Source organism: Lithobates pipiens, unplaced genomic scaffold, assembly GCF_037356315.1.
Source record: "Lithobates pipiens isolate NorthernLeopardFrog02 unplaced genomic scaffold, aLitPip1_a1.2 Scaffold_16, whole genome shotgun sequence".
NCBI lineage: Eukaryota > Metazoa > Chordata > Amphibia > Anura > Ranidae > Lithobates > Lithobates pipiens.
Window position 1 is genome coordinate 543,823,433 of NW_027507748.1, and position 25,217 is coordinate 543,848,649.

The 25,217-nt window shown below is 40.6% G+C and overlaps 1 protein-coding gene across 1 annotated transcript in view; it reads right to left on the minus strand.

Annotated features, from left to right (window-relative positions):
* The window catches only part of LMBR1L (limb development membrane protein 1 like), a 90,240-nt gene that overhangs the window by 25,256 nt on the left and 39,767 nt on the right, over positions 1-25,217 (minus strand). The window contains exons 4-6 of the mRNA XM_077483339.1: positions 9,499-9,638; positions 2,175-2,278; positions 1,188-1,314 (exon numbers count right to left, since the gene is read on the minus strand). Of these exons, the coding sequence (XP_077339465.1) occupies positions 1,188-1,314; positions 2,175-2,278; positions 9,499-9,638 (371 nt within the window). The remainder of the gene's footprint in view (positions 1-1,187; positions 1,315-2,174; positions 2,279-9,498; positions 9,639-25,217) is intronic.

Below are 25,217 nucleotides of genomic sequence, written 5' to 3' on the forward strand. Positions count from 1 at the left end.
GAAGAAGAAGAAGAAGAAGAAGAAGAAGAAGAAGAAGAAGAGAAGAAGAAGAAGAAGAAGAAGAAGAAGAAGAAGAAGAAGAAGAAGAAGAAGAAGAAGAAGAAGAAGAAGAAGAAGAAGAAGAAGAAGAAGAAGAAGAAGAAGAAGAAGAAGAAGAAGAAGAAGAAAGAAGAAGAAGAAGAAGAAGAAGAAGAAGAAGAAGAAGAAGAAGAAGAAGAAGAAGAAAGAAGAAGAAGAAGAAAGAAGAAGAAGAAGAAGAAGAAGAAAGGAAGAAGAAGAAGAAGAAGAAGAAGAAGAAGAAGAAGAAGAAGAAGAAGAAGAAGAAGAAGAAGAAGAAGAAGAAAGAAGAAGAAGAAAAGAAGAAGAAGAAGAAGAAGAAGAAGAAGAAGAAGAAGAAGAAGAAGAAGAAGAAGAAGAAGAAGAAGAAGAAGAAGAAGAAGAAGAAGAAGAAGAGAAGAAGAAGAAGAAGAAGAAAGAAGAAGAAGAAGAAGAAGAAGAAGAAGAAGAAGAAGAAGAAGAAGAAGAAGAAGAAGAAGAAGAAGAAGAAGAAGAAGAAGAAGAAGAAGAAGAAGAAGAAGAGAAGAAGAAGAAGAAGAAGAAGAAGAAGAAGAAGAAGAAGAGTCTTTGTACCTTCCACTCCTAGCAACTTGAAAGATGGTTTTGGTGTTTTTTATTCCACGTTATGTGGAAAAAAAAAAAAGGGAGGTAAATTTTTCTTCCAGTTACAAATGAATCATGACGATGAGCTGATAACGTGTGTAGGAAGAGGAGGAAGAAAAAGTAACATCAGGAGTTATTTCTAGGGGTTCAAATTCTCACCTCTTCTCAATAGGGAGACAAGCATTGTGACCACTGGGAAGAGAAATCCAAAAGTGCAAGTGGTCACTAAAATAGGAGGGGAGGAAAAATTCCAATGGGGAAACCTACTCCTGTAAGAAGCGTCAGAAGATTTTCCTCACCTAAGAGAAATTGCCTCTTTACGCACGGGTGGACCAAACAAAAAAATTTTGTTATCTCCATAACATAAGATAAAGGACTTGCCAATTGTCATGGTATCAATGGTTTCACTTTGTTTCGCAAGAGCTTTTAAGCTCATCTTTCAAACTTAATACATCTTTCTATAAGCACTCTCCACTACTGTGGCCAAAAAAACAAAAAACCAAAAAAAAAAAACCAACACCACATACCATAGAGGGATTCTCTTCCAGAAGAGTCATCGTCTATAATGGCAGATGCCACCCATACGATGCCAAACACCAAGAGTGTGAGGAGCAGAAGAACTACAGATGTCTCATATACTCTGGACATTACTCCCTGCAATGAGAATACATAAATTGCAAAATTGAGAACATTAGGAAATTCACACAAAACAGTATGCTTAAATTGCAGGTCCAGGGTTTTTATGGAAGCTAGGAGCTATAGTTATAAGTATGCGTAATTCTGTGCAGTAAAATGTTTCATCTAGGTGCCGCTGCACATGCAGTTCCTCTATTCTCCACTTTTTATGGCAAGAATACTGATAACACATTCTGAGCCTGACTGGACAGTGAAGGAGCAGCAACAGACTGACACAGTCATCCCTCTGCTCATTCTGCTTTCTCTTCCTGTAAAGCATGCTCACACACATATAGCTGCAGAACCCGGTCAGCTCAGAGTGAGAGTCCCTCCAGTCCCAAAGTTCTGCTTTACAGAAGATAAGAGGCTAATATTAAAAATTCAAGTGTTCAGGCTAGCTGCAATTACACGAAAACCTAACTACGGTAATCTGCATTTTTATCTGCCTGGAATACAGATTTAAAATAAATTAAAAATAATTGTATCTAAAGCTACTAGAATAAATTCCAGGTTTGATTTCTATAATCATTTACAACAGCGGTATGGGTATTGGCCTTCTACAAAGATTTTATACCTAGAAAAAAGCCTCAAACTTAACTGAAAAAAAAGTAAATTTTATCATACAGGACATATAGGGCTTTGACAGGTTAGGACATTTCAGCCAATAAATCTGAATGCCAATAGTGCTGCTGGAGCAGAAATCAAATTAAGAAAAAATATATTCCATCCCAGCAACTAAATTCCTCTGCAAGGTGCAAGTAACGAGCACACTTTTAAGAAAGCCCACCAATAACACCGATTCAGAATCTGAAAGAATCTCAGGTAAATGGGCTTGTTACCTTTTTTGATCCCGCAAAACCTTCGGCCTCCATGAAGAGATAGGCAAATGGCATCAAGAACACTAGTGACAGGTTAGAGAATAGGAAAACCAGGTTCCATAGGCCTGAAAAAAATAAAGCAAACAAAGGGCAACATTAGTCTCAGCAAACTAACAAGTGAAAATTTAGATTTAACCTATAAAAAAATAAATAAAAAAGGGATCGCAGCATTCAAAACCATGGCGGTCTATTCATTTCCTTTAGGCAATGCATACATGGCCTGGCAGACTACAAGCTCTGCTGCGATACGTTCTGGAAACCCAGTTATGTACATAGAACGTCTTTTTTATGGCTGCTTCCTCACTATAACAAACATGCCAACTCGACGACAAAAGTAGTCAATTCCTTTGTTGCGGTGACAGTGGTCACACACTGGGCATCAAAATCGACCACCAGTGTTGTCACCTTTGCAGCCACCAAGGTGACAACACTGCAGGTGCATCAATGGAAACTATGAGCAAAAATATATATATATATATATATATATATATATATATATATATATATATATATATATATATATATATATATATATATATATATATATATATATATTACACACACACATCCATCCATCCATCCCCCAGGGGCTTTTAGTCATGATGTGCTAATAAGCATAGCATAATATGACAGACTCTGTTGCCAGTGCTGTCTTCTTCTGGATTTTGAGTCTTTGATCACTTGATTGGCCAGACTAAGATGTAACCCTGTGCATGTGTGTGGGATTTCCAGCCTCCAGAAGGATGCCACAGGTATGACAAACATACTTACGCTGGTCCAAGTTTATTAATTGCCATACCTGGAGTTCTTTAATATTGCTTAAAGTGTCACAAACATCAAATTGTGTACTATATGCTGTTGATAGTTACTAAGATTTGTTTTCTGTATTCTGCAAAAAAAAAAACTGGCAGATCCTGCTATTGCCCTTTTCTGTCCATGTCCCCAACTCAGCTAGGGGTTTTGCAGAGCAGTGTTGACAGCTCTGCACATGCTCAGTTTTCTAGGCTGAGCAATTCCTCCCCATCACATTTGAGCAGCCCATGTGACTATAGAATCACACTTGTGGGCATATACACCGTGGTAAATGACAGCCCACTCTCTCCCTCTATGCCCACTAATCAGCTAAAACATAAGGGGGGTGGGATATTACATGTAGATTAATGGAGGCTTCACCTCCCTGTTAAACTAAGACACAGCCTGTGACTGGCAGAAATATGCCCACACCATGTTATTGCCAAAAAAATAAAGATTTTCAAACATATATTTTAGGCCAATTTAAAACAGTTTATTGATATTTAAACTAGCGTCTCTTTTCGGCCACTAGCGGGGTGCATTTAATCCCCGCTAGCGGCTGAAGGGTTAATGGCACCCATGTTGGGGCTCTGCCAAATCGCTTTGTAGGTGCTTTGGCAGCACTGCCCATTCGTTTCAATGGCAGAGATGATTTAGGAATGGTGTATTCACCGCTCCCACACCGCCCGAAAGATGCTGCTTGCAGGACTTTTCCCGTCCTGCAAGCGCACCGCCCCAGTGTGAAAGCACTCAGACTCTCACACTGGGGTAGCTTGAGAGGAGCTTTTCAGATGTTATATTTACAGCTAAAATGCCTGAAAACTGCCGCAGTGTGAAAAGGTTCTAAAAAAAAACAAAAAAACACACGTGACCAAAGGTTAGCATGTAGCTACAAGTTTATCACCCCAGAACAACGCAGATTCTGAAAGACAGGTAAATGTGATTTTGTTTTTACAAATAGCGTTTTTAAAAAAAGGACAGTATAAATTTGCCATAAAACAAGAAAAAATAAATAAAAACTCATCCAAATGCTTTGCTAGTGCTGTTTAGATGTGTAGAGGTTTATAATGGCATTGTTCCATTTTAGTCTTGCACAGTTGTACAGGCCCCTCATCTGTATCGAATACAGTTATTCTGATTGCAATGCACACTGTGAGCTTCTCATGGTATGCAGTAGCCTCCCTGGCGGTATTCCCGAGTCTGGCTTGGGGTGAGATTTAATTACCATAAGCGGTATTCCCGAGCCAGACTCGGGATCGCATCCCAGGATCCATGGAGGGGGTTACTTACCTCGTCTCCTGGATCCAGCGATATCTCCCTCTTGTGATCAGAGAGCCGTCGTGTCTCGCTCGATCTGTGACAGTGCCGAGCTCCGTTCCCTGCGAGAGGTTGTGACGCACGGGGACGGAGTTCGGCGCCAAATTCAAAAAGTAAAAAAACAGTATACTGTAATCTTACAGTACTGTATCAAATAATTACACATCCCCTTTGTCCCTAGTGGTTTTTCCAGTGTCCTGCATGCAGTTTTATATTATAAATACTGTTCTTTATGCCAGAAAACTGGAGATTGTCCATAGCAACCAAAAAACGTCAGTTTACATCAAAAGTGGTTATAGACCAACTAGAAAACCGCAATAATAAAATTAGAAATACTCGCAAAATTGAGCGATAGTAATTTGTGGTTAAAATCATCAAACACTAAAAGTAATGACAGCGACAATTCTGCAACTCAGCATATTTCAGTGTTTTTGATTTAATTAAATTATTAAATAATTTTTAGCATCATTATGAAAAAACCCTTCTCACTAGCCATAATCTGTCTGTATTGCATAGTGCAGCACAGAGACCCAGTGAGAACATGCATGTACTGAAAAATGGGAAGTTCTTCCTGAATATTTTCATTAGCTTGTTGAGCTTTAAAAATGTTTCTAATCATATTTTATAAGTGGCATGTACAATAAGAGGCAGCAGTTAATTACATTGGCAATCGGGGATATCAGTTTAGAAAGCGTAATATTTTCCTTCAGTATTAGTCCATCAAGTTCAGTCTATAATATCTCATCAGATTGAACTTATTAGGAAAACAATGAAACACACACTATACAATACCAATCTATACCATTGATCTGGACTAAATGTGTAATTATCCTGTTGCTCACATGTTCCATCCCCAGGGTCATCTCTGCTTGTACCATACACAATTGCATCCCTTCTACATTTACCCGCTTTGAAATAATGCCACAGGGACTTAAAAGTAAGTTGCTAAAGCCACCATAAACGACTTCACTCACAGCATAAAAGCCAAGAAAAAATAAAAAATATATATATTTGCAGCTATGATCATCAAAAAGTGATGGTAATGGAAGCTCCAGAGAATTTGCAGGTCATTAAACCCAGCTTTAGAAGATGAAATGGCAATGTTCTGGCTCGCATATTCCATTACTTTAGATAATATAAAGACTTCAGTCACAAAAGCTTCTTTATAAAAGCGCCCAAATCCAAACACCACTAAGACACAGAATTAACCACCTAAAGACCAGGCCTCTTTTTCAGACTCTGTGTTTACAAGTTAAAAACACTTTTTTTGCTAGAAAATTACTTAGAACCCCCAAACATTATACATTTCCCCCCCCCTCCCCCAACACCCTAGAGAATAAAATGGCAACCATTGCAATACTGTTTGTCACACCGTATTTGCGCAGAGGTCTTACAAGCGCACTTATTTTAAAGTGATCCCCCCCCCCTCAAAAAAACAAAACAAAAAAAACATCAGTAAAGTTAGCCCAAATTTTGGTTATATTGTGAAAGATAAAGTTACGCCGAGTAAATTGATACCCAACATGTTGCGCTTCAAAATTGTGCCCACTCATGGAATGGCGTCAAACTTTTACCCTTACAAATCACCATAGGCGATGTTTAAAAAATTCTAGAATTATTGCTCTCACTCTAACAATTGTGGTGATACCTCACGTGTGGTTTGACCATCGTTTTCATATGTGTGCGCTACTCGCATATGCGTTCGCTTCTGCGCACAAGCTTGGTGGGATGGAGTGCTTAAGATTTTTATTTGATTTTTTATTTGATTTTTACATGGTTTTAAAAATAATTTAGGTCACTTTGATTCCTATTACAAGGAATGTTAGCATCCCTTGTAATAGAAAAAGGATGACAGGACCTCTTAAATATGAGATCCGGGGTCAAAAAGTACTCAGATCTCATATTTGAACTTAAATGCAATAAAAAAAATAAAAAGAATAAAAAGAATAAAAAAATAATAAAAAAGGCCTTTAAGAGGTATGGCCAGAAGTGATGTTTTGACGTTGCTTCCGCCCTGCCATGGTATGGTATGGAGACGGGTGGGGGCCATCTTGGCCTCACTTGTCTCCATACCTAGCCGCGGATAGGACCCAACCGCCTCCGCCGGTAAGCAGCGGAGGGCGCGGGAGAGGGGATGGCACCTCTCCCGCGGTCGATAACAGTGATCTTGCACCGAATCTGCCGCAGAGACCACCATTATCGTAAACAGAACCGTGGGCTCTAAAGATGGATACCTTGGTTGTGGCAGCAGCTGCTGCCGTTACCGAGATATCCATCTTCAGACTGCTGACATATGTACACGACCTGGTCAGTAAGTGGTTAAAAAGGCAGCTACAGGCAAACATCCAAGTACACGGCTGAAACCAGTAAGAAAATGTTCCGACTAAAAAGGTGCTGAAAAGCTCTAAACCCTTATAAATCTCATCATTTTCTTAATTTCCATGTGCTGCACTAAAAAAGAGGATTGCCAACAAATACGGCAATCCTGCTTAGTACTTCCTGGTTAAGCTTCTAGTTAATGCCACGGAATTGGTGTTGCCTATCCTGAGAGCTCTCATTCTTGTAAACAAAGTAGCCACCTGTTACCAGAGCAGACAAACTCACAGGAAGCACAATTTCAACTTACAGCTGGTGTGTGGCAACCCAGAAGGAAAAAATAAATAAATAAATAGGAAGTCAATTACATTTAGCAAAACCGTATATAGAAGTATTCCATTACTATTAAAAAGGGAACATACAAGTGAAATAAGAGATGACATCACTTGCATAATGTGCTTAAAGCGGTAGCAAAGCCCCAGCGATTTTTTAGTTTTTTTTATCCTGCAAGGCAAAGTTAGAATGTGCTAGTATACATCGCATACTAACACATTATGTGAAACTTACCTTAGAATGAAGCCCTTCCAGTGGCAAGCTGTCACCGCTGACAGGGCTTCCATCTTCACCTGTCTTCCTTCCAGGTTCAGACTTCGGGCTGTGCGAGTGGCCGAAGCCGCGATGACGTCACAGGACCCGAGGTGGCCTTCCTTCAGGGTGCATGCACCGGTGAAGTCACTGGCTGCATGTAAAGTAAATCTCTCCTAAACTGTGTAGCTTTAGGAGATATGTAGAGTACCTATAGGTAAGCCTTATTCTAGGCTCACCTGTAGGTAAGATTCATGTATCTTTGTTGAAAGAAACATAAGCTACCAAGGCAGGCTTCTCATTCTATGACTACTTTAAGACACTAACCCAAACTGCCCTGTTCTTGCAATGAGCAATGCTTTGAAATGGTGTCAACAAACCCTGAAGGGGCATTAGAGAATTTAAAATATTACCTTACAATTCAAAGTTGCTTGTTTACAATAGTCCGAGATGTATAGCTATTGCTGTACTTCCTGCAATCTTAATTCTGAACCTTCGGGTCTCAGATCCGGCAGCTCTGCCCACCCCTCCTATTATGTGTGCCCATTTAAAGAATACAAAGCCTTCTGTGATTGGACAGTAGAGGAGAGCGGAGGGCGTGCACACAGCAGCTGTATCTGTCAAAGCACAGGGAGTGTAGAAATAGCTGTACATCCAGTACTCAGTAAATCAATACAAGAAGTCTGCAAGGTGTACACCTTGTTGGACTGAACTATTGTAATTTGTAAGCAATGACATTTAAAACAGCAAGGCATTTCCCAGAGTTTTTCCTTAATGCACAGAGCAATTTTGCATTTAAAACGATTCAGATCACATTCGTTTTACAGAAATTCACCATCATGACACATCTCCAGTGTTGTCATGTACAGAGACTGCTTCCAGCACTCAATAGATGCTTTGGCTGTGATAAGTATGAACCATCCTCACCAGTTCCCTTTGTTTAAAATTAAACTTACCATTTAGGGAATCCAGTCCTGTGACAGCAATGTACTTACAGCCAAAGTGCAACTTCACTCCCAATTAACATTGGTTATTTTTAATCTTCATGCTGCGAGCATTAGTAAATGGATAGGAAAGTATACAATATTTACTGCCATAAAAAAAAAAAAAAAGTTTAACATTTCTTCAGTTACTTCTGTTTTCTTGCCTTGGCAGATGTCATACATCCCAGTCTTCAGGTGGGGAGGAGGGGTTTTCTCAGTTAAGCACACCCTCCTGCCTGAGCTAAGGGCAGGAAGCAAATGCTACACGAATCATCTGCCCTTACTCAAGATGGCCACAGCAAAAAATGCCAGGAGAATGTTTTTCAAAGTGATTTCTCAACAAATTAAAAGCATGGAAACAGGGATGAGTGGGGTAATTTGCATTGAATAGGAATTAAATAGTGTTTTTGGTTTGTGTTGCTTAGATGCAGTGATCTGCTTTAAAGTGTTTTCCCAGCCTTTCATATTCCTGATATGTGCCTACTGTACCATGTACTGTTTGCTTTGTATTGCTTCCTTTGTGTAAAATCCCTATTGTTCCTGTTTGTCCCTCTTCTTTCCTATTAAAGAGGGTCACACTAAGCAGGCAAACACAGCATGGTCAGTTTTCTAGCCATCCTGGGAACTCAGCCTGCTCTCAAAATGATCAGACATGTTCTGACACGCTCCGGCTCAGTGGAGAGTTCAGTGCACTGTTGCTACTCCTCCCCCCCCCCCAGCCACTATGCAGCTGAGAACAAAGATTATGTGATCACAAAAAAAATAAAAAATAAATAAAAATAATGTATAATGTTTGTTTATATCTACACAAATATTTTGCCTTTCATTTCAATTTTAAACTGAATGTTTTTTTTTTTTTTTTTTACAAAAGGTGAACATTTACAATCACTTTAACCAATTCAGTAGCTCTGGTCATGCTGGTGGACTGCCAACAGCTAGGAACTTCGATTTGCAGCCTCCGCTGCCATTTACACCTAAACGGCCTATGTGTTGGACACGGCTGGTTTAAAAAGCAAAGTAAACATAGAAGTATACAAATTTGATCTTATAGGGAGCAAAAGTTTAATTTACCAACATCTTAAAAAAAAAAAAAGAAAGAAAAAAGAAAAAATATTTTGCAGTAATGCAAGCCATAAACCACAATATTCCAGCAACTTCATCCACAAAGACAATCAAATGGGGCAGTTTGTATGTTTACATCTGTATGGAAGGGATGTTGGTAGGTTATGTTTTAAAATACAAAGCTGGTTGATAACTGATATACATATAGGCAGCAAGTGTACTGTACTCACCATGGATGAGGGATCCATTGAGCCACTGGATGTAGTAGTTGTGTGGCAGAGAGAGCAGCACCTCATTGCTGATGATTGAGAAAGGCAGCAGGAGCACGGCTCCGACGGACACAGCGAGAGTGAAGGTACACATCCACAGCCTGGAGAGAGACGAGAGAAAACCCGTCAGACCTCGGATCATGATAAAAAAAAAGTCACACCAATCCTATATGCCAACAGGAATCATTTATATACCAGGAAGCATAGAAAGTATTCATTAATAGCATTTTCATTTTTTTTTTTGCATCCTGGTTTGCAAAAATAGGCTGCCTTTATTACGCAGGAAATCTCCACAACCAGGACAAAGCATAAAAACCTAACATAGGTTCTAACCCTTACCTACTACATCAAAAAAAAGGGAAAAGATAGAATTTTTCAGGTTGAGCAACTGAAACCTTGGATGGAGCCATACTGAAGGGAGGTGAAGGAGGAAGACATATTTTATACATTTTTTTTCCAGCTCTGACCAGAATATACATACACAATATTGTTAAAGGGTTACTAAACCCACACAAAACCAGTCTCTATAAGCAGTAAAGCATGATCGTTACGCACTGTGGAACCAAAAGGGGTTAATCCTGCACATTGTGTAAAAAGACTGTTTGAGCCCGCCTTCCCCGATCCTCTTCTTCCACTGTGCCCAATCTTCTGATAAAGGCAGAGCCTTTGGAGTCCCTCTGCACATGCTCAGTTTGGTGTGTTATGCTAGAGATTTTGTTTTCCTTCTTAGGCGGGTGCGTTTAGCACAGGGCCAATCAGCACTGTCCAGAGAGGGTCAGGGGTCCTGCACCCTCATAGGACAGTCAGATGAGAATGAAAACTCCCCATCCAAGCTTTAATCAGCGTTCGGCCAGACACTGATAAAATATAAAAGACTTATATATACTGCTGAGAAAAAGGTATTTAGCAGTTTATATTTACTAAAACAATTTCCATGTACTGTGGGAGACCAGACATAGGTAATTCAGGGTCCTGGATTTAGTAACACTAATTATTGCATGACCAGAAAAAGCTCTTAAAAATTCAACATGAATTTCTCCAGCCTCTCATAATCAATATGACTAATTAACAGCCAAACATTTCTTTGGCAAATTATTCTGAGAAAAATAGGGCTCCAAAACATTTGTAAATGTCAAACACATAATATGAATAGGTGCCATCAAGAGTGGCTGCTCACAATATTACATCCCCAGCAGAAGCAGGATTAGCTAAGAATGTGACTCAGAAGTAATCCTAACTGCATCCTGCTGTCATGGGTGTAGCCATTTCTAGGTCATCCGGATACTTATATAGTTAATATCAAAGACTCATTTGGAAAAATAAACACACGTACATACTGTATATGCACCATGCTGAGTGACTTAGAAACAAAGTAGCTAGGACTCACATTCTTGCCGATTATGTCCGGTACACACATATCTGAGTGGTTGCACATCAAATGTAGGACTAAGACAATATAGCTAACAAAAACATGAAAGTCCCACTCCGGGATGGTTTTCAGTGCCTGCACAACACTGACACTTCCAATTAGGTGTCCATTAGTGGGGTCCATTAAAGATCTAGAAGAGGATACCATCATAGGGGACCGGCAATCACAGCACTGGGTCAGCGCCCCCTCCCACTCAGGACTAGGGGGGGGGGGGGACTTAGGTGACTGGCTTCACAAGGAAAAAAAAAAAAAAAAAATGCATAGTTGGATGGGTTCGAGGGAGGATAAAATAGTTCTCCCTAAGAATGGTGCTTTAACAAAAAGTTACAACAAAAAAAAAGGGACCAGCAGCCTGAAAACAAAACCTGAAATTGTATTTTTTTATACTTGGTACGCATGACATAGCGAGGGTGGATTTCTCTCCTATGAATACAGCAACAAAATCTGACATTCCAATCTCTCTCCACTATATCCAAAACTAAAATATATAATTAAATGAAAAAAATATATTATGTCTTAATTAAAACGAAAAGATATGTGGGAACACTCTGTTGCCCTCTCCTAACAAGGGCTATATTAATACCCATGGAGTCATCTACAGCGGGCATGTACAAGCAAAGCAAAAACCCATTGACAATAATCCCATTTCACACAGCTGGGATGCTGGTCCTCTGCGGCAGATGCTTGTGGGGTGCATTCATACTGTAGGGGTAGGTGCAAGGGGAGCTGGGAATTTTAGTTTGGAGGAGGGGTGATCTGGTTGTGCCCAAAGACCACAAGTGGGGAAAGAGAAGCCTGAGTGGGGTGTATGTGGAGATAACTTTTAGATCACAAAAAAAGTTTGTGCATTTTACTGGCACATTTTATTATTTGCCAGCAGAGTAATCCTGTCAGATGAAGACTTGAGGCCTCATGCACACGGAACGTTTTTACAGTTTTTTGCAGCTTAAAAATGCCTATCCACGTTAGTCTATGGCTTCATGCCCATCTAGGCGTTTTTGAGCTGCAAATGGCATAGGCATTTTTAAGCTGTAAAAAAAACCCAGGACCAGTGCGTTACGTGGCACGGAGCTAGAGCTGTAAAAATGTGAATTGTGCAAAAACACCAATGCAAAACACGGTAAAAATCGTGTTTTTAATGACGATCTTTCCAGGCGTCAGAGCTAGCTTTGCAGCCAGTTTTTTTAAAAACGTCTGTGTGCATGAGGACTTATATAGTTTGAAGACAAGTTAATTTGTTTACAACATCTCCCAGATGTCTGAGAAGAGCCCAACCACGTGCAACCTGTTCAATGAAATATGGCATCCTAGCAATGGCCTTAGTTTACTGCACTGAGTTGTAGCTTTACAAAGAGCTCTGCGCATATAACAGATGCCAAGGGTACAATACTCCTTATAACTAAAACAAAGTCATCTTGTTCATTGAACAGGGAGGTATTCCTAAACCATGTCTATTCTGGGCATGTAATGATGAACTTTGAGGGGGGACAAAAAAAAAAAAAAAAAAAAAAAAAAAAAAAAAAAGGCAGTGCATATATTCTGCAGCAGAACGTAAACACCACAGTAGATGCAATACAGTATACAATGTACGCAGAATGGAGTATGTCAACATACCACATGGTGTAGGGCAGTGGTCTCCAAACTGTAGCCTGGGGGACAGATGTGGCGATTTGCCTGCCGATACCAACAATGGGGCACAATTCCTCCCAAACACACCAACAACTGGGCTGAATGACAAATGATGGGGCAGAATACCTCCTCACCAACAATGAGGCACAATTCCTCCCAATGACACTAGCAATGGTGGCACAAATCCTCACGACACCCACAATAGGGCACAATTCCTCCCAAACATACCAACTAGGCTGAATGACACCAACGAGGCAGAAGTCCTCCCATTGACACCAAAGATGAGGCATTGCCGCTGCCGCCCCCCCCCGCAATGATGTTGGGACCTTTATATTACTCCCAATGACCAATGCCCGGACTCCCTGAAGTCCAAAGGGCCGTAAACTGGCTTGTTTGTAAAAGCCTGCTGTAGAGGGGCAAGCAGCATTACTTAAATCTTAAATATATTTTAAATATTAATCATAAGATTATAGTAAAAGGCAGATGTTTTTACTCAGCACCCCTTCTGAATGAAGACAGCAGAAAGATAATACACCGCCAATCAAGTTGCTGACCACAACAAGATTTTTTTTTTTTCTTCAGTAAATACACTTTACTGAAAAGTTACCCTTTATTTAATATTAGGATACAATTTAGAAAAATAATATGAATACACAAAGTTAAAATATAAGCAGATTCTACTATACAGATCTGTGCACTATACAAATCTTCAGTCCCTAAAAGGGATCTTAAGCTGTAGTTGCCAATTTTGACCATAAGGTGTCAGCATACTTCATACTACACAATTCTGCTATTCTCAGCAGGAAATCATTTCATTGCATTCTACTCACAGCAAGTCTAATAAAGTTGTCTCACTTCATCGAACAACGTTTGGGCCAGCTCAAACACTAGTGATGAGCCACGTATGAACCCCAGTGGTTGGTTACATGTGACAACACTGTCAGTCTGTTTGGGATGGCCATTAAGTGCAAGTAAATGGTGACTACAGGTGAAGGAATGGAGAGGATATATTTTTCCAGAGATGATGCTTATGTCAAGCGGAAATGAAGCCAAGGCTCACGTTCAGATGCAAGGAGTGTGATCTGCAGGGCCCCAGGGCACTTAGAAAGATTCCATTTCAAGATCGTCTGGATTGTAAACACAAGTCAAGCAAGTAAAAGCAGTTTGGAGTGTGTGAGTAATCGCATAAACTTGGTGGAGAGCTCACGTCAAACTTCCTTCAAATATTTTGAGGCTGAATGCCAAACGGTTAGAACGCCATACAATACACACTGTGCATGTGAGCTCCTCCTGACTGGACCGTCTTGTAATCCAAAACACCAGAGCGAGGTGTAGTGCTGGTAATAAAATTAGGCAATTTTACGACTATTACAACCACTTTAATTATGCAACTGAAAAATAGGTTTCAGCAGCAAAAACAACCATATGAATTGAAGGAATGTGTGCGAGGTGATCTGGATTCCCTTGATCCTTTTTTCATAAAGCAAAGCTGGTTAAAAATTCCAGAGAAAAAAAAAAAAAAAAGCTACTAGGGCACAGTCAACATACTTGTGTAGGACCTAACTTCACTGCAGTTGAAGCTAAATTCTAAGCGAAATAAAGTCGTCTTCTGCCATAACCGCAAAGGATATAAATCATTGTGTGCACCAAATGCCTTTACAAACCTGGATATTACCCTGTGAAAGTAACAGTGACATAATTACATTTCCGTACAATGACTATGCAGAGAGCAGAACTGTGGGAGGGGCCCAGCAGGAACATCTACTACAGGCTGCCTGTAGGAAACTACAGGAGAAGGTGGAGACAAGACCAGTCAGCCTGCACAAGAAGAGAGCAGCAGTGACTGGTCTTTATTACATGAGAGATTAAAAGTATCACATTAGATTATTGCACAACTGGAAGACACGCCTAAAAGCACACCAAGATTGAAGTCAGAGTCCACAGATGACTTGTGTTTAGACAATATTAGATTATCTAGGTCAGCATTAAGACCCCTTTCACACCACATCGTCCATAGTGTGGGCGGTAAAACACCGCTATTGTTAGCAGCGTTTTACCGCTGGATTTGCGGCGCATTTCGGAGAAAGGGTTAAAACTGCTGGCAATATGCCGCAATAGCAGCGTTTTGCCGGCGGTATTACAGCGCTGCCCCATTGATTTCAATGGGGAGCAGCGGTGGAGGAGTGGTACACACCGCTCCTTCACCACTCCAAAGAAGCTGCTGGCAGGACTTTTCTCTGATGTCCTGCCAGCGCACCGCTGTAGTGTGAAAGCCCTTGAGCTTTCACACTACAAACAATGGTGCAGCTTTTTTAGACCCCTTTCACACCAGGGCGTTTTGCAGGCCCTATAGCGTTAGAAATAGTGCCTGCAATCCACCCTAAAAAAGCTGCACCATTGTTTGTAGTGTGAAAGCCAGAGGGCTGGCAGGACGTCAGGGAAAAGTCCTGCCAGCAGCTTCTTTGGAGCAGTGTGTTTACCGCTCCTTCACCGCTGCTCCCCATTGAAATCAATGGGGCAGCACTAATACCGCCGGCAAATACTGCTGGCAGTTTTAACCCTCTCGGCCGCTAGCGGGGGTAAAAGCGCCCGCTAGCGGCCGAAATGCTCCGCAAATCTGGTGGTGAAACGCCGCTAAAAATAGTGGCGTTTTACTGCCCACGCTATGGGCGGTGTGGTGTGAAAGGGGTCTTAGGGCGGATTGCAGGCGCTATTTCTAACGTTATAGTGCCTGCAAAACTCCCTGATGTGAAAGGGGTCTTAGGAATACAGCTCAGGCTAGGACCCACCTTGGGAGTTCTTGGATTTCAACCTACATAGGTCCTCTTCAAGAGATACTTAGGTACTTTAAAATATATATATTTTAATACATACATAACTGGCTTAAAAGGCCAACTCGACCTTTTAAAAAAAGAAACGCTTTATTTATTTTTTTATTCTGCAAAAATAAGTATTTTTTTTTGTTGCACAGGAGCCAGCACAGCATTGCACCCACAATGAATCGTGGGCACAATGGTAGGATTCTGCACATTCTTCCTCTAGCACTATGTGAATACTGAGCTACAGGCTTTCAGTTGGAGACCTGGAAGAAGTGTTAAAGGGTGACGAGTGCTGTAATTACCACACTTGTGTTCTGTTGAGAACTAAAAGTCTGCCTGCCATAGCGTGGGCAGGGTTTGGGGTCTGCTTGGCACCAGGTTATAGCCCAAATATGGGTGTAACAATGTAAAAGATGGAATTAACCTTTACATTTATTTATTTTTACCTCTGCCTGCAGTTCAGGCAGATATATACGGTAAAAAAAAAAAAACAAACAGTTCATGTAGATGGGTTTAAAGACGTGTCCTTAAAGTATGTCTGATTGATGGTCTGAGCAATTTGAAGTTATTATAAGCTATGCATGCCACTGGTGCCAGTTACTATTGTAATAATTAGGGCCTGACCTAAATAAAAATCAGTGTGGCTAGTGGTATTACGGCATATATAACGCAGCATGCGCTAGGAAGCACTAGGTAGCCTGCATCCATCTGCCTAGAACACAAAAACAGCTGTTCTGTGAAACAAAAGTGCGCCTGTGAGGGAATTCAAAGTTATATTTCCAGCAGACTATTACAATCCATTGTATAGAAGTAAATAGAACGATATCCAAGTAGTACAGTGAGAGCCACTTTTAGCTTCCAGACATGTCACACAATGACAGGTGGAACAAAGAAAAAAAGGACAAACAGAAGGTCATTTGGTATTTACATCATCACTATAATGATAAAAAAAATAAAAACACAAATTAATGATTTTAATAGAGGCTTACTAGTCAGGCCTCCCGGTAAGGCTCACTTGAAGGCGTTTTTTTTTTTTGTGCAATTTTCCACAGCAGGGGTCGGTAACCTCTTCTACATGTGCCAGGGGTGGCACTCGCCACCTTTTGTTAGCACGTGTATCCACCTCCCTGACAAAAGCGCGACAGTGGCAGAGTGAGCTTGAGGCAACGTATGAAGACGCCCACCACAGTTATAACGCAAGTAGCCCCCCCCCTTCCATAGCCCTCGGACCTAAAAAGGTAATTCATCCCCACTTTTCCGTAACTCTCCAGCACACAGACATGCACTTTCCTACCCCAGCTCCACTGCAAACTGCTGCTGGTCCTAAAGCCCTCATTACTGCTAGTGCTGCAGTCAGGGAACGTTAGCCCCCCCTTACCCCCAGAGCTCAGTTCCCTCTATTCAGCAAGCTGTGTAATCTGTGTGCAAAAAGGATTTCTACCAGTACTTGGGGTGCAACATTCAAAGGGGCCACTAGGGAAGGAATAAAAGTTTAATTATCGTTTGTGCTGAGGTTTATGTAGGTTTGCAAGATTCTTAAGATTCTTATTAGTACCAATGTATTTAAGGACTCTTATTTTTACCCCTTTAAGTATACATGTGTAGCGTAGGCTCAGATTATTAAACTACACCCAATAGTCACCATAATTGAACTATCTCCAATTTTTGCAACGGGGCACAGAGCTCACCTGCAGGTCCTAATCTCCTAAGGTTTACAAACATTTTTCAGTACACTAGTAACAAAAACAAAACAAAACAAAAAAAAAAAAAAAAAAAAAAAAAACTGCCTACCCCTTTTCTAGAGCATATCCTAAATTTAAGATTTGAAAAATAGATTTAATTTTTTTTGTAATTCTGAATGGTAACAAAAATGTATCAATATTGTGGCATCACCCTGCTGCAGATTGGAAAGTTTGCTAAATAAGGCAGCAATTGACTAGTTAGAGGTTCTCCTGATAAGGCCTGTGTACACATGCAGACTTTGCCACGCTCCTCATGGGCGTCCCACGAAAAAGTAGGTGGAAAAATGTTTTCTCATCAAGAGGATGGAACCCTGATTTTGTCGAGATGATCTTTAAAACGCAGTTTAAAAGTATTCTGAAAGGACATTCTGCTTTAGCACCGTTGGAATGTATTTTTGATCAGCACCAACAGAATTTAATTCTTGCCTGGAGTTATTCTTGCAAGATCATCAAAGGGATAACAATTCAAATTGTAAGTGATAAAGGTCAGTAACATCACACAGCACTGAACGTTCCTTTACAGATGGCAGACAGATGCTTGATACACCCTGCTTATAAAATGCTTTATCTTAGGCTTGTTTCTGGAAAATAAATCCTTTGTCAACAGGGAAAAGTTCTCCCTCAAGTATAGCTTTGAGGGAGGTAGTTTTTTTTAGGCCATCTCCAAACAATCCATGCATTTTTTAGGTTTTGGCTAGGAAGGGGAAGGGTCGGATTTGCAGATCTTAACCTTCATAGGGCCCCCCCCCCCCCCCCCCAAAGTATACTTAGGCCCTAAAGCCTCCACAACTTCCCAAAGTGCCGCCCTGCCGCCAAGAGCGCCTCCCAGCTCACCATAGTTCCCCCAACAGTGTCCCACAATGTCCCCCAGCATCCTCATTCCCTACAGAGCCTTCCAACTTTATTCTTCACAGCTAAGGGCATGGCATGCTTTAAGAAAATTTACTGGGTTCTGGTCTCAAAGTTTGAGACCCAATACCCTTATGCATTGCGCCTAACAGTATGCCTGCCCAGGAGGGGCAGGGTAAGTATATGAATGACCTTTTCACACTTGCCCCTTCTTTGACTACAGGGTTGCTGTGAAAATGGCAGAGAAGGCCTAGACATGTGACATCTTTCATCTACTAAGTGATTCATCCATTATGGAGTATATCCAGTATGATGGCTATTAAACAGCTTGGAATTTTTTGGACTGGTATTGTTTAAGTCACTGTTGGCCTAAAAGTATGCTATCTGAAGGATGAAAGTTTTGCTTCACTGAACAGCGATTAAGAACATAACGGGTCCCCTTGGAGGGTCTAGATAATTTACAACAAAGGTATACTAACCATTAAATACTAGAAACCCCAGTGATCAGCCTTTGGACACTTGACAGCTGTTAGCATCTATGTCAACAGGATGTATTATGGGCTCTGCAAGTACCCTTCCACAGAAGAGCAGAAGAAAGAAGAGTTGAAACCTGGTCTATCAAGTGACCAAGTTATGTTTTGCATTGCAGATCCCCAAGTAATGAACCAACAACCACATAAGTTCTCCACTGTTACCTGCTGAGTGAGGGAGCAGCAGGCAAAGAATTCCTGTCTGCCTTCAGACTTACGATCATAAGTATCATAATAAAGCTCAAGTAATCAGAAATGTGTTACTTATACAGAGTATATTGAAAAAGGTTCAGGACCTCAAATTATATATAAGGTTGGCCTATTTTCCTCCCCCTCCTAGACATTTTGCCACATTAAATCTAAATTTAAAACACTCAATTGTCCGGGGCCCCGACTACATATTTAACTAGATTCCCAGAACAGCAGTCTAATAGCTGTGCTATTCTTTCCCCAAATGAAAACTAAAACAGCATCTGTCCCAGTTTTCGGTCTCAGAAATATTAAGAGCAGATCCTGTCTCTGAACTTTAAAGTGACACCAAAACAATACCCTTTATAATTTTTTTATATCTCTCAATATAGCCGATGGATAAATTATATCATCACTAGTCAAAAGTGTGTGTGAATATTTATTTTTATATATATATATATATATATATATATATATATATATATATATATATATATATATATATAATTACACACACAGTTGTGCTCATAAGTTAAAATACCCTGGCAGAATTTATGATTTCTTGGCCATTTCGCAGACAATGTGAATGATGACACAAAAACGTTTCTTTCACTCATGGTTGGTATTTGGCTGAAGCCATACATCAATCAACTGCATTTACTCTTTAAATCATAATCACAATAGAAACTACCCAAATGACCCTGATCAAAAAAAGTTTACATACCCCAGTTCTTAATACTGTATATTGCCCCCTTTAACATCAATGACAGCTGGAAGTCTTGTGGTATTTGTCTTTATCTTCTCAGATGGTAAAGCTGCCCATTCCTCTTGGCAAAAAGCCTCAAGTTCCTGTAAATTCTTGGACTGACTTGTATGAACTGCATGTTTGAGATCTCCCCAGAGTGGCTTAATGATATTGAGGTCAGGAGACTGAGATGGCCACTCCAGAACTTAAACTTTCTGCTGTACCCAATGATGGGTTGACTTGGCCTTGTGTTTTGGATTCATAGTCCTGTTGCAGGGTCCAAGTACATCCCTTGCGCAGCTTCCTGGCTGATGAATGCAAATGTTCCTTCAGTATTTGAAAACTACTGCATTCACCTTGTCAACAATTTTGACCAAATTTCCTGTGCCTTTATAGCTCACACTTCCCCAAAACATAAGCGATCCACCTCTGTACCTTAAATCGTAGGCCTTGTTGACTCCTCTCCAGCGTTTATGGTTGTGGCCAAAAAGCTACATTTTGGAGGCTTGTCTCTGTGCTGTTTGGCATATTGTAAGCGGGATACTGTGGCATTTGCCTAGTAACTGCTTTCTTCCGGTGACTCGACAATGCAGCCCATATTTCTTCAAGTGCCTCCTTATTGTGCATCTTGAAACAGCCACAGCACATGTTTTCAGAGAGTCCCTCATCTGAAGTAATTTGTGGGTTTTTCCTTTGCATCCAAAACTATTTTCCTGGCAGTTGTGGCCAAAATTTTAGTTGGTCAACCTGATGGTTTCAACAGAACCCCTCATTTTCCACTTCTTGATTAGAGTTTGAATACTGTTGATTTGGCATTCCCAATTCCATTGATAACTTTTTTTTATATCCCTTCCCTGTTTATGCAGTTCAACTATCTTTTCCCGCAGATCCTTTGACAATTCTTTTGCTTTCCCCATGAAATTCCCCCAGAAATGTCAGTGCAGCACTGGATGAAAGATGGAAGGGTCTGGCACTTATTACAAGCAAACAGATCACATGTGAGGATGGTTACCTTTAATAGCCATTCAAACCCCTTTGTGTTAACCTGTGTACATGGTATCAGGCCAAAATCACCAGGGTATGTAAACTTTTGATCAGAGTCATTTGGGTAGTTTGTTGTAATTATGATTTAAAAAGAGTAAATAGTCGATTAATAAATGGCGTCAGCCAAACGCTAACCATAAGTGAAAGAAAAGTTTGTGTTATTCATATTCTCTGAAAAAAATAAAAATACCTATCTATATCTGTCTCGCTCTTTCTAGATAGATATATCTATATCCATCTATCAAAACTATAGCTGCGGACTTTTAAAGATGCTGACAGTTGCCGGCTCAAGAGTCCGGTACTTCTCTGATCTTTGGATTCCTGGTGCTGCCATCTTAACTGAGAGCCAGGTGTGACTTCCTGCTCTTTCACAGCCACCTCACCACTGCACAGAGCCAAGATCATGCTGAATTGTCAGATTGGTCCCACAGCCTCCTCGGATATGTAAAGTGTCCCAGGAGGTTGTGAGTGGGAAGGACAAGCTTACCCAATTCTCACCGATGCAAGAATTGCAGAAGTGAAGTAGTATGTCTATAGTAAGACTTACCTGTAGGTACTGTAAATTTCTCCTAAACGTTTACCGTTTAGGAGATATTTACTATATACGCCATCATCTGTGCATGCGCACTGAAGGAAAGGCCCAATCATGTTGTTGCTTTAGGACCCATGCCGTGGCCAGCAGCACCCTCGCACATGCGCGGGAGTGACATCTGTGCGGCTCCGGCCAATCACAGCACCGGAGCCCGCGAACCCGGAAGTAACTCCGGGAAAGATGCGGCTGTGGGAACGGAGTGCGGGCGGCACTGCAGGACATCATTCTAATTGAAGCATTTCATAATGAGCAAGTGTGTGAAGCAGACTAGCTCATTATGCCTTTGTCTTGCAGGGTTTTTTGCCTTTGGAATTTTTTTTCCCCCCGGAGGTTTACAACGTCTTTAAAATGGAGTATCATTGTCTTGTGTAAAACTCACTCAGAAAGATATCAGGGAAGATCAAGAAATGAAGAATGGATGGATTTTTTCACAATTAAATATATTTTATACATTTTTTTTTTCAATAAAAGTAAAAAAAAAAAAAAACATTGTGTGTGTGTGTGTGTGTGTGTGTGTGTGTGTGTGTGTGTGTGTGTGTTTCAATAAAATTCATAAACACACACACACACTTTAAATGTTTATACTTTTTTTTTGTTTCAACAAAATGTATACAAATATATTTAAATTATGCCTAAAAGTCCATTCTTTATTTCTTGATCTCCCTTGATGGGTATTAGGATGCGGCATAGTGTATCATAGTGGTATCCATAGTACCACCCTCTGGAGAAGCCTTATTTCCCATTTCATGCAGAAAGATAGCCAAAACGGAAAGTTAAAGTAAACAGCTAAACCGTGCATTTAACAGTGGACAGTTGATGCGATCCAACACGAGTAGTTGCAAGACAAACAATGATCAGAATATTCCACATAACTGAGATGCTCAGATACCCATACTGCAATGACAATGAACATGACACTACTCAGGGTCTGTGACACACAGACTTTAGGCAGTCACTACTTTTTGTAGTAAATTTTTGTAGTAATTTCCAAAAAGCCCTCCCAATTCATTTTGGAGACATATCTAGCTATTAATTCATCATCGCACAAAACTATACCACTGCCACTAAACCTATTTATCAAGCACCGATTTCAGATAACAGGCACATATTTGACATAAATGAATCTACATTTCCATCCTGGTAGCGTACCCCTTTTAAAGTCCCACTGATGAATTCCGTTTCATTGTACAAAGTTTAGCAGACAAAAGGATGCGATCACATTTCAAAGAGAATGCAAACTCTCAAGAGGCATGGATGTAAAAGTAGAAAAGTTCCTGCTTGAGAGATCAAGACAGAAACAGGATGAGAGACTGTCACGGATCACAGGAGACCAAGAGCTCCGAAGACAGTCAATCCATGTAACCTTCTCTACTTTAGGTACTTGGGAAAGATGACTCCCCAACCAACGCAAAAAAAAAAAAGCCTGCCAATTCAGCTACGTCACGGTCTTGATTTTTCAAATAAAATTAAAAACAATGCATGCTATAAAAGTACACTAGTAAAAAACATACAATGCCATAGGAGAACATTCTCTTTACTGCTGTAGCGTAGCAGTTAAATGAAGCTTTCAAAAAAAGCCACAGTAGCAAGTTGAAAGTCTAAAACAGTAGACATGTACTCAGGCTATATTCCTAGGACAGCGTGGCAGAGCAAAGGCCAGGCACATAGGAAAGCATCAACAAGTATGATAAGGCAGCTCTTATCTAAGCAATGTCCAGCCATTACTCACAGAACTTGTACTCAGAAGGTACACAGTTCAGTAACAACTAAGCAAAATCTCAGATCAGCTAAAAATAAATAATAATAAAAAAAAAAAAAAAAAAAAAGTGTTAGGTCAAACAGATGTAGGTGCTCAAAGTAAGCAAATACTGCTGCTGTTAAATATACTGTGATTTAATTACCAGGCCCCTGACCCACCTTGGTGCCCCCTTCCAGATCCCAGCAGCATAATGGACACAGATTACATTGCTCATAATTGGAAGATAGGTCTGGCTATCCATCGGGGAATAGAATGGGAGATGGTCAGTTCATTACACTCCAAGGCTAGCCAGATGTCTTTCCTTCAACCTGTGGACAGACTCCCACTGACAGCCATTGCATTCAAGCAGCCAAGGCAATCACAGCTGTCAGATTACCCGAATAGTGATTGTACCCAGTCTGGCCAAAAGCTCTACACCCAGCTCCTTCAAATTTTTCATTTCAAGTTGTTGAACTGGGTGGTACTGACAATTTTGAGCAGCACTTCCCAGATAAAATGCATGCCACAGATTCTGGTGGGGCCTTCTACTCATATAGAGGGCATATAGGACTTTACGCTATGAAAAAAAAAAAAAACACTTATTCTAGTTTTAACTGCTCAAGTTTGTGACCAGTTTTTATTCAAGAATATGATGAAATATTGTGTTCAGTGTCAACTTCATATCAAAATACACAGTAGATCCAGATATATTCAACAGATGAAGTGGAGTTGTACACTGTTCCATCCTAAACACCCCCTACACAGGTGAGCACCCATCACATTAAAAGAACAAAAGGGAGGCTTAGGAGGTAGGGCAACTTTAGAAGAGAAAGTGAGATTTTCCCATCTATTCACCCAGATTTTTCTTGGACTACCACCCTCAAACAAACATTCTCCCTCCCCATACCCTTCATCCCTAACGAATCCAGGGGTTATTCTCCCCATAGGCTCCTGCCTTTTTGTCACTTGGACATGACTGTCTGAACAGTTGTATTATCCATACCCAGAGATTTGGCAATGGAGGGAGACTAGAGGTCGACAGATATGCGTTTTCCTCTGGCCGATATTTAGAAATCGGGCCGGCCAATGGCCGATATAGGATGCCGATTTCTGCGGACAATATTTTAAGCCAATTTTTTTCCTTTTTTGGCAGTTGGTACTGGTGATAGGCAGGTGGCACTGGTTGGCACTGACAGGTGGCATTGTCAGTTTTCACATTGAGCCGATTCGTCAGTTTCACTATATGTAACTGAATGCACAGAGCAGCTGTCAGAATTCAGTGTGATGTCGGGTGTGGGCGTGGCCTACAGCTATCAAACACCAGGCCAATGATTGAGCTGCTTAAGAAAGTGTGTGGAGCCATATACACGTAGCAGATCCCATGCTATTGGCTGGTGTTTGATATCTGGGCCCCACCCACCCCGACATCACACTCAATTCTGACAGCTCCTATCTCTGCATTCACATGCAAATCAGTTTCACACACTGAGCACAGAGCCGCTCTGTGTGTGAAACTGTCAGTGGAGTGTGGGGAAGGGAGGTAACCGGCCGATTTTTGCACACAATTCGACCGCTGCTGATTTCTAAAAAAGGGCTAAATATTGGCGATATATTGGTCGACCTCTACACAAGTCTCATCTGCCATTGCAGCAGAGACTTGTAGTTCTCAATGGAGCCAAGTGTGGCGACTACATCATACTTTTAGTCCATTGATACTTCCTCCAGCCCAAAGTCTGTACTTTGATCATATGTTACTGAAGTTCTAGCCCCTTCCTCACTGTTTAAGTCTTAGGAAAAAAAAAAATATGACCGGCGCTGCACTTAAAAATGTGAAGCACACATGATCCTAGTGATAAGTACATTGTGCAATAACACATTTTAGATGCATCAAAAGCTCATAAAAAAGTCTTTGACAATGTTGACAGAGTGCAATACAAGTTATTAATGTATATACATCTGCCAAAATAAATATACAAGATACAGACACTTCATTAAAAAAAGGTCAGACGTATAGTAAAGCACACTAAAGCAGACAAGTAAATATTTGATCAGAGTCGTAGCATCACATAGCTGCCAAGAAGGTGCTTTAAAGATTCAAAAGTAGGATTTTTCCTACAGCTTACCTGCAAAAATCCTTTTCTTGGATTACATCACGGGACACAGAGCAGCTATAGTAAATTACTGTAAGACAGGAAGTCCCCACTCTATATAACCCCTCCTATACAGGAAGTACCTCAGTTTTGTAGCAAGCAATTCCCAAAAGAGGGGAGGGGCCTCTGTGTCCCATGATGTACGCCAAGAAAAAGGAGTTACAGGTAAGCTGTAGGAAAAATCCTATTTTCTTTATCATACATCACGGGAACAGAGCAGCTAT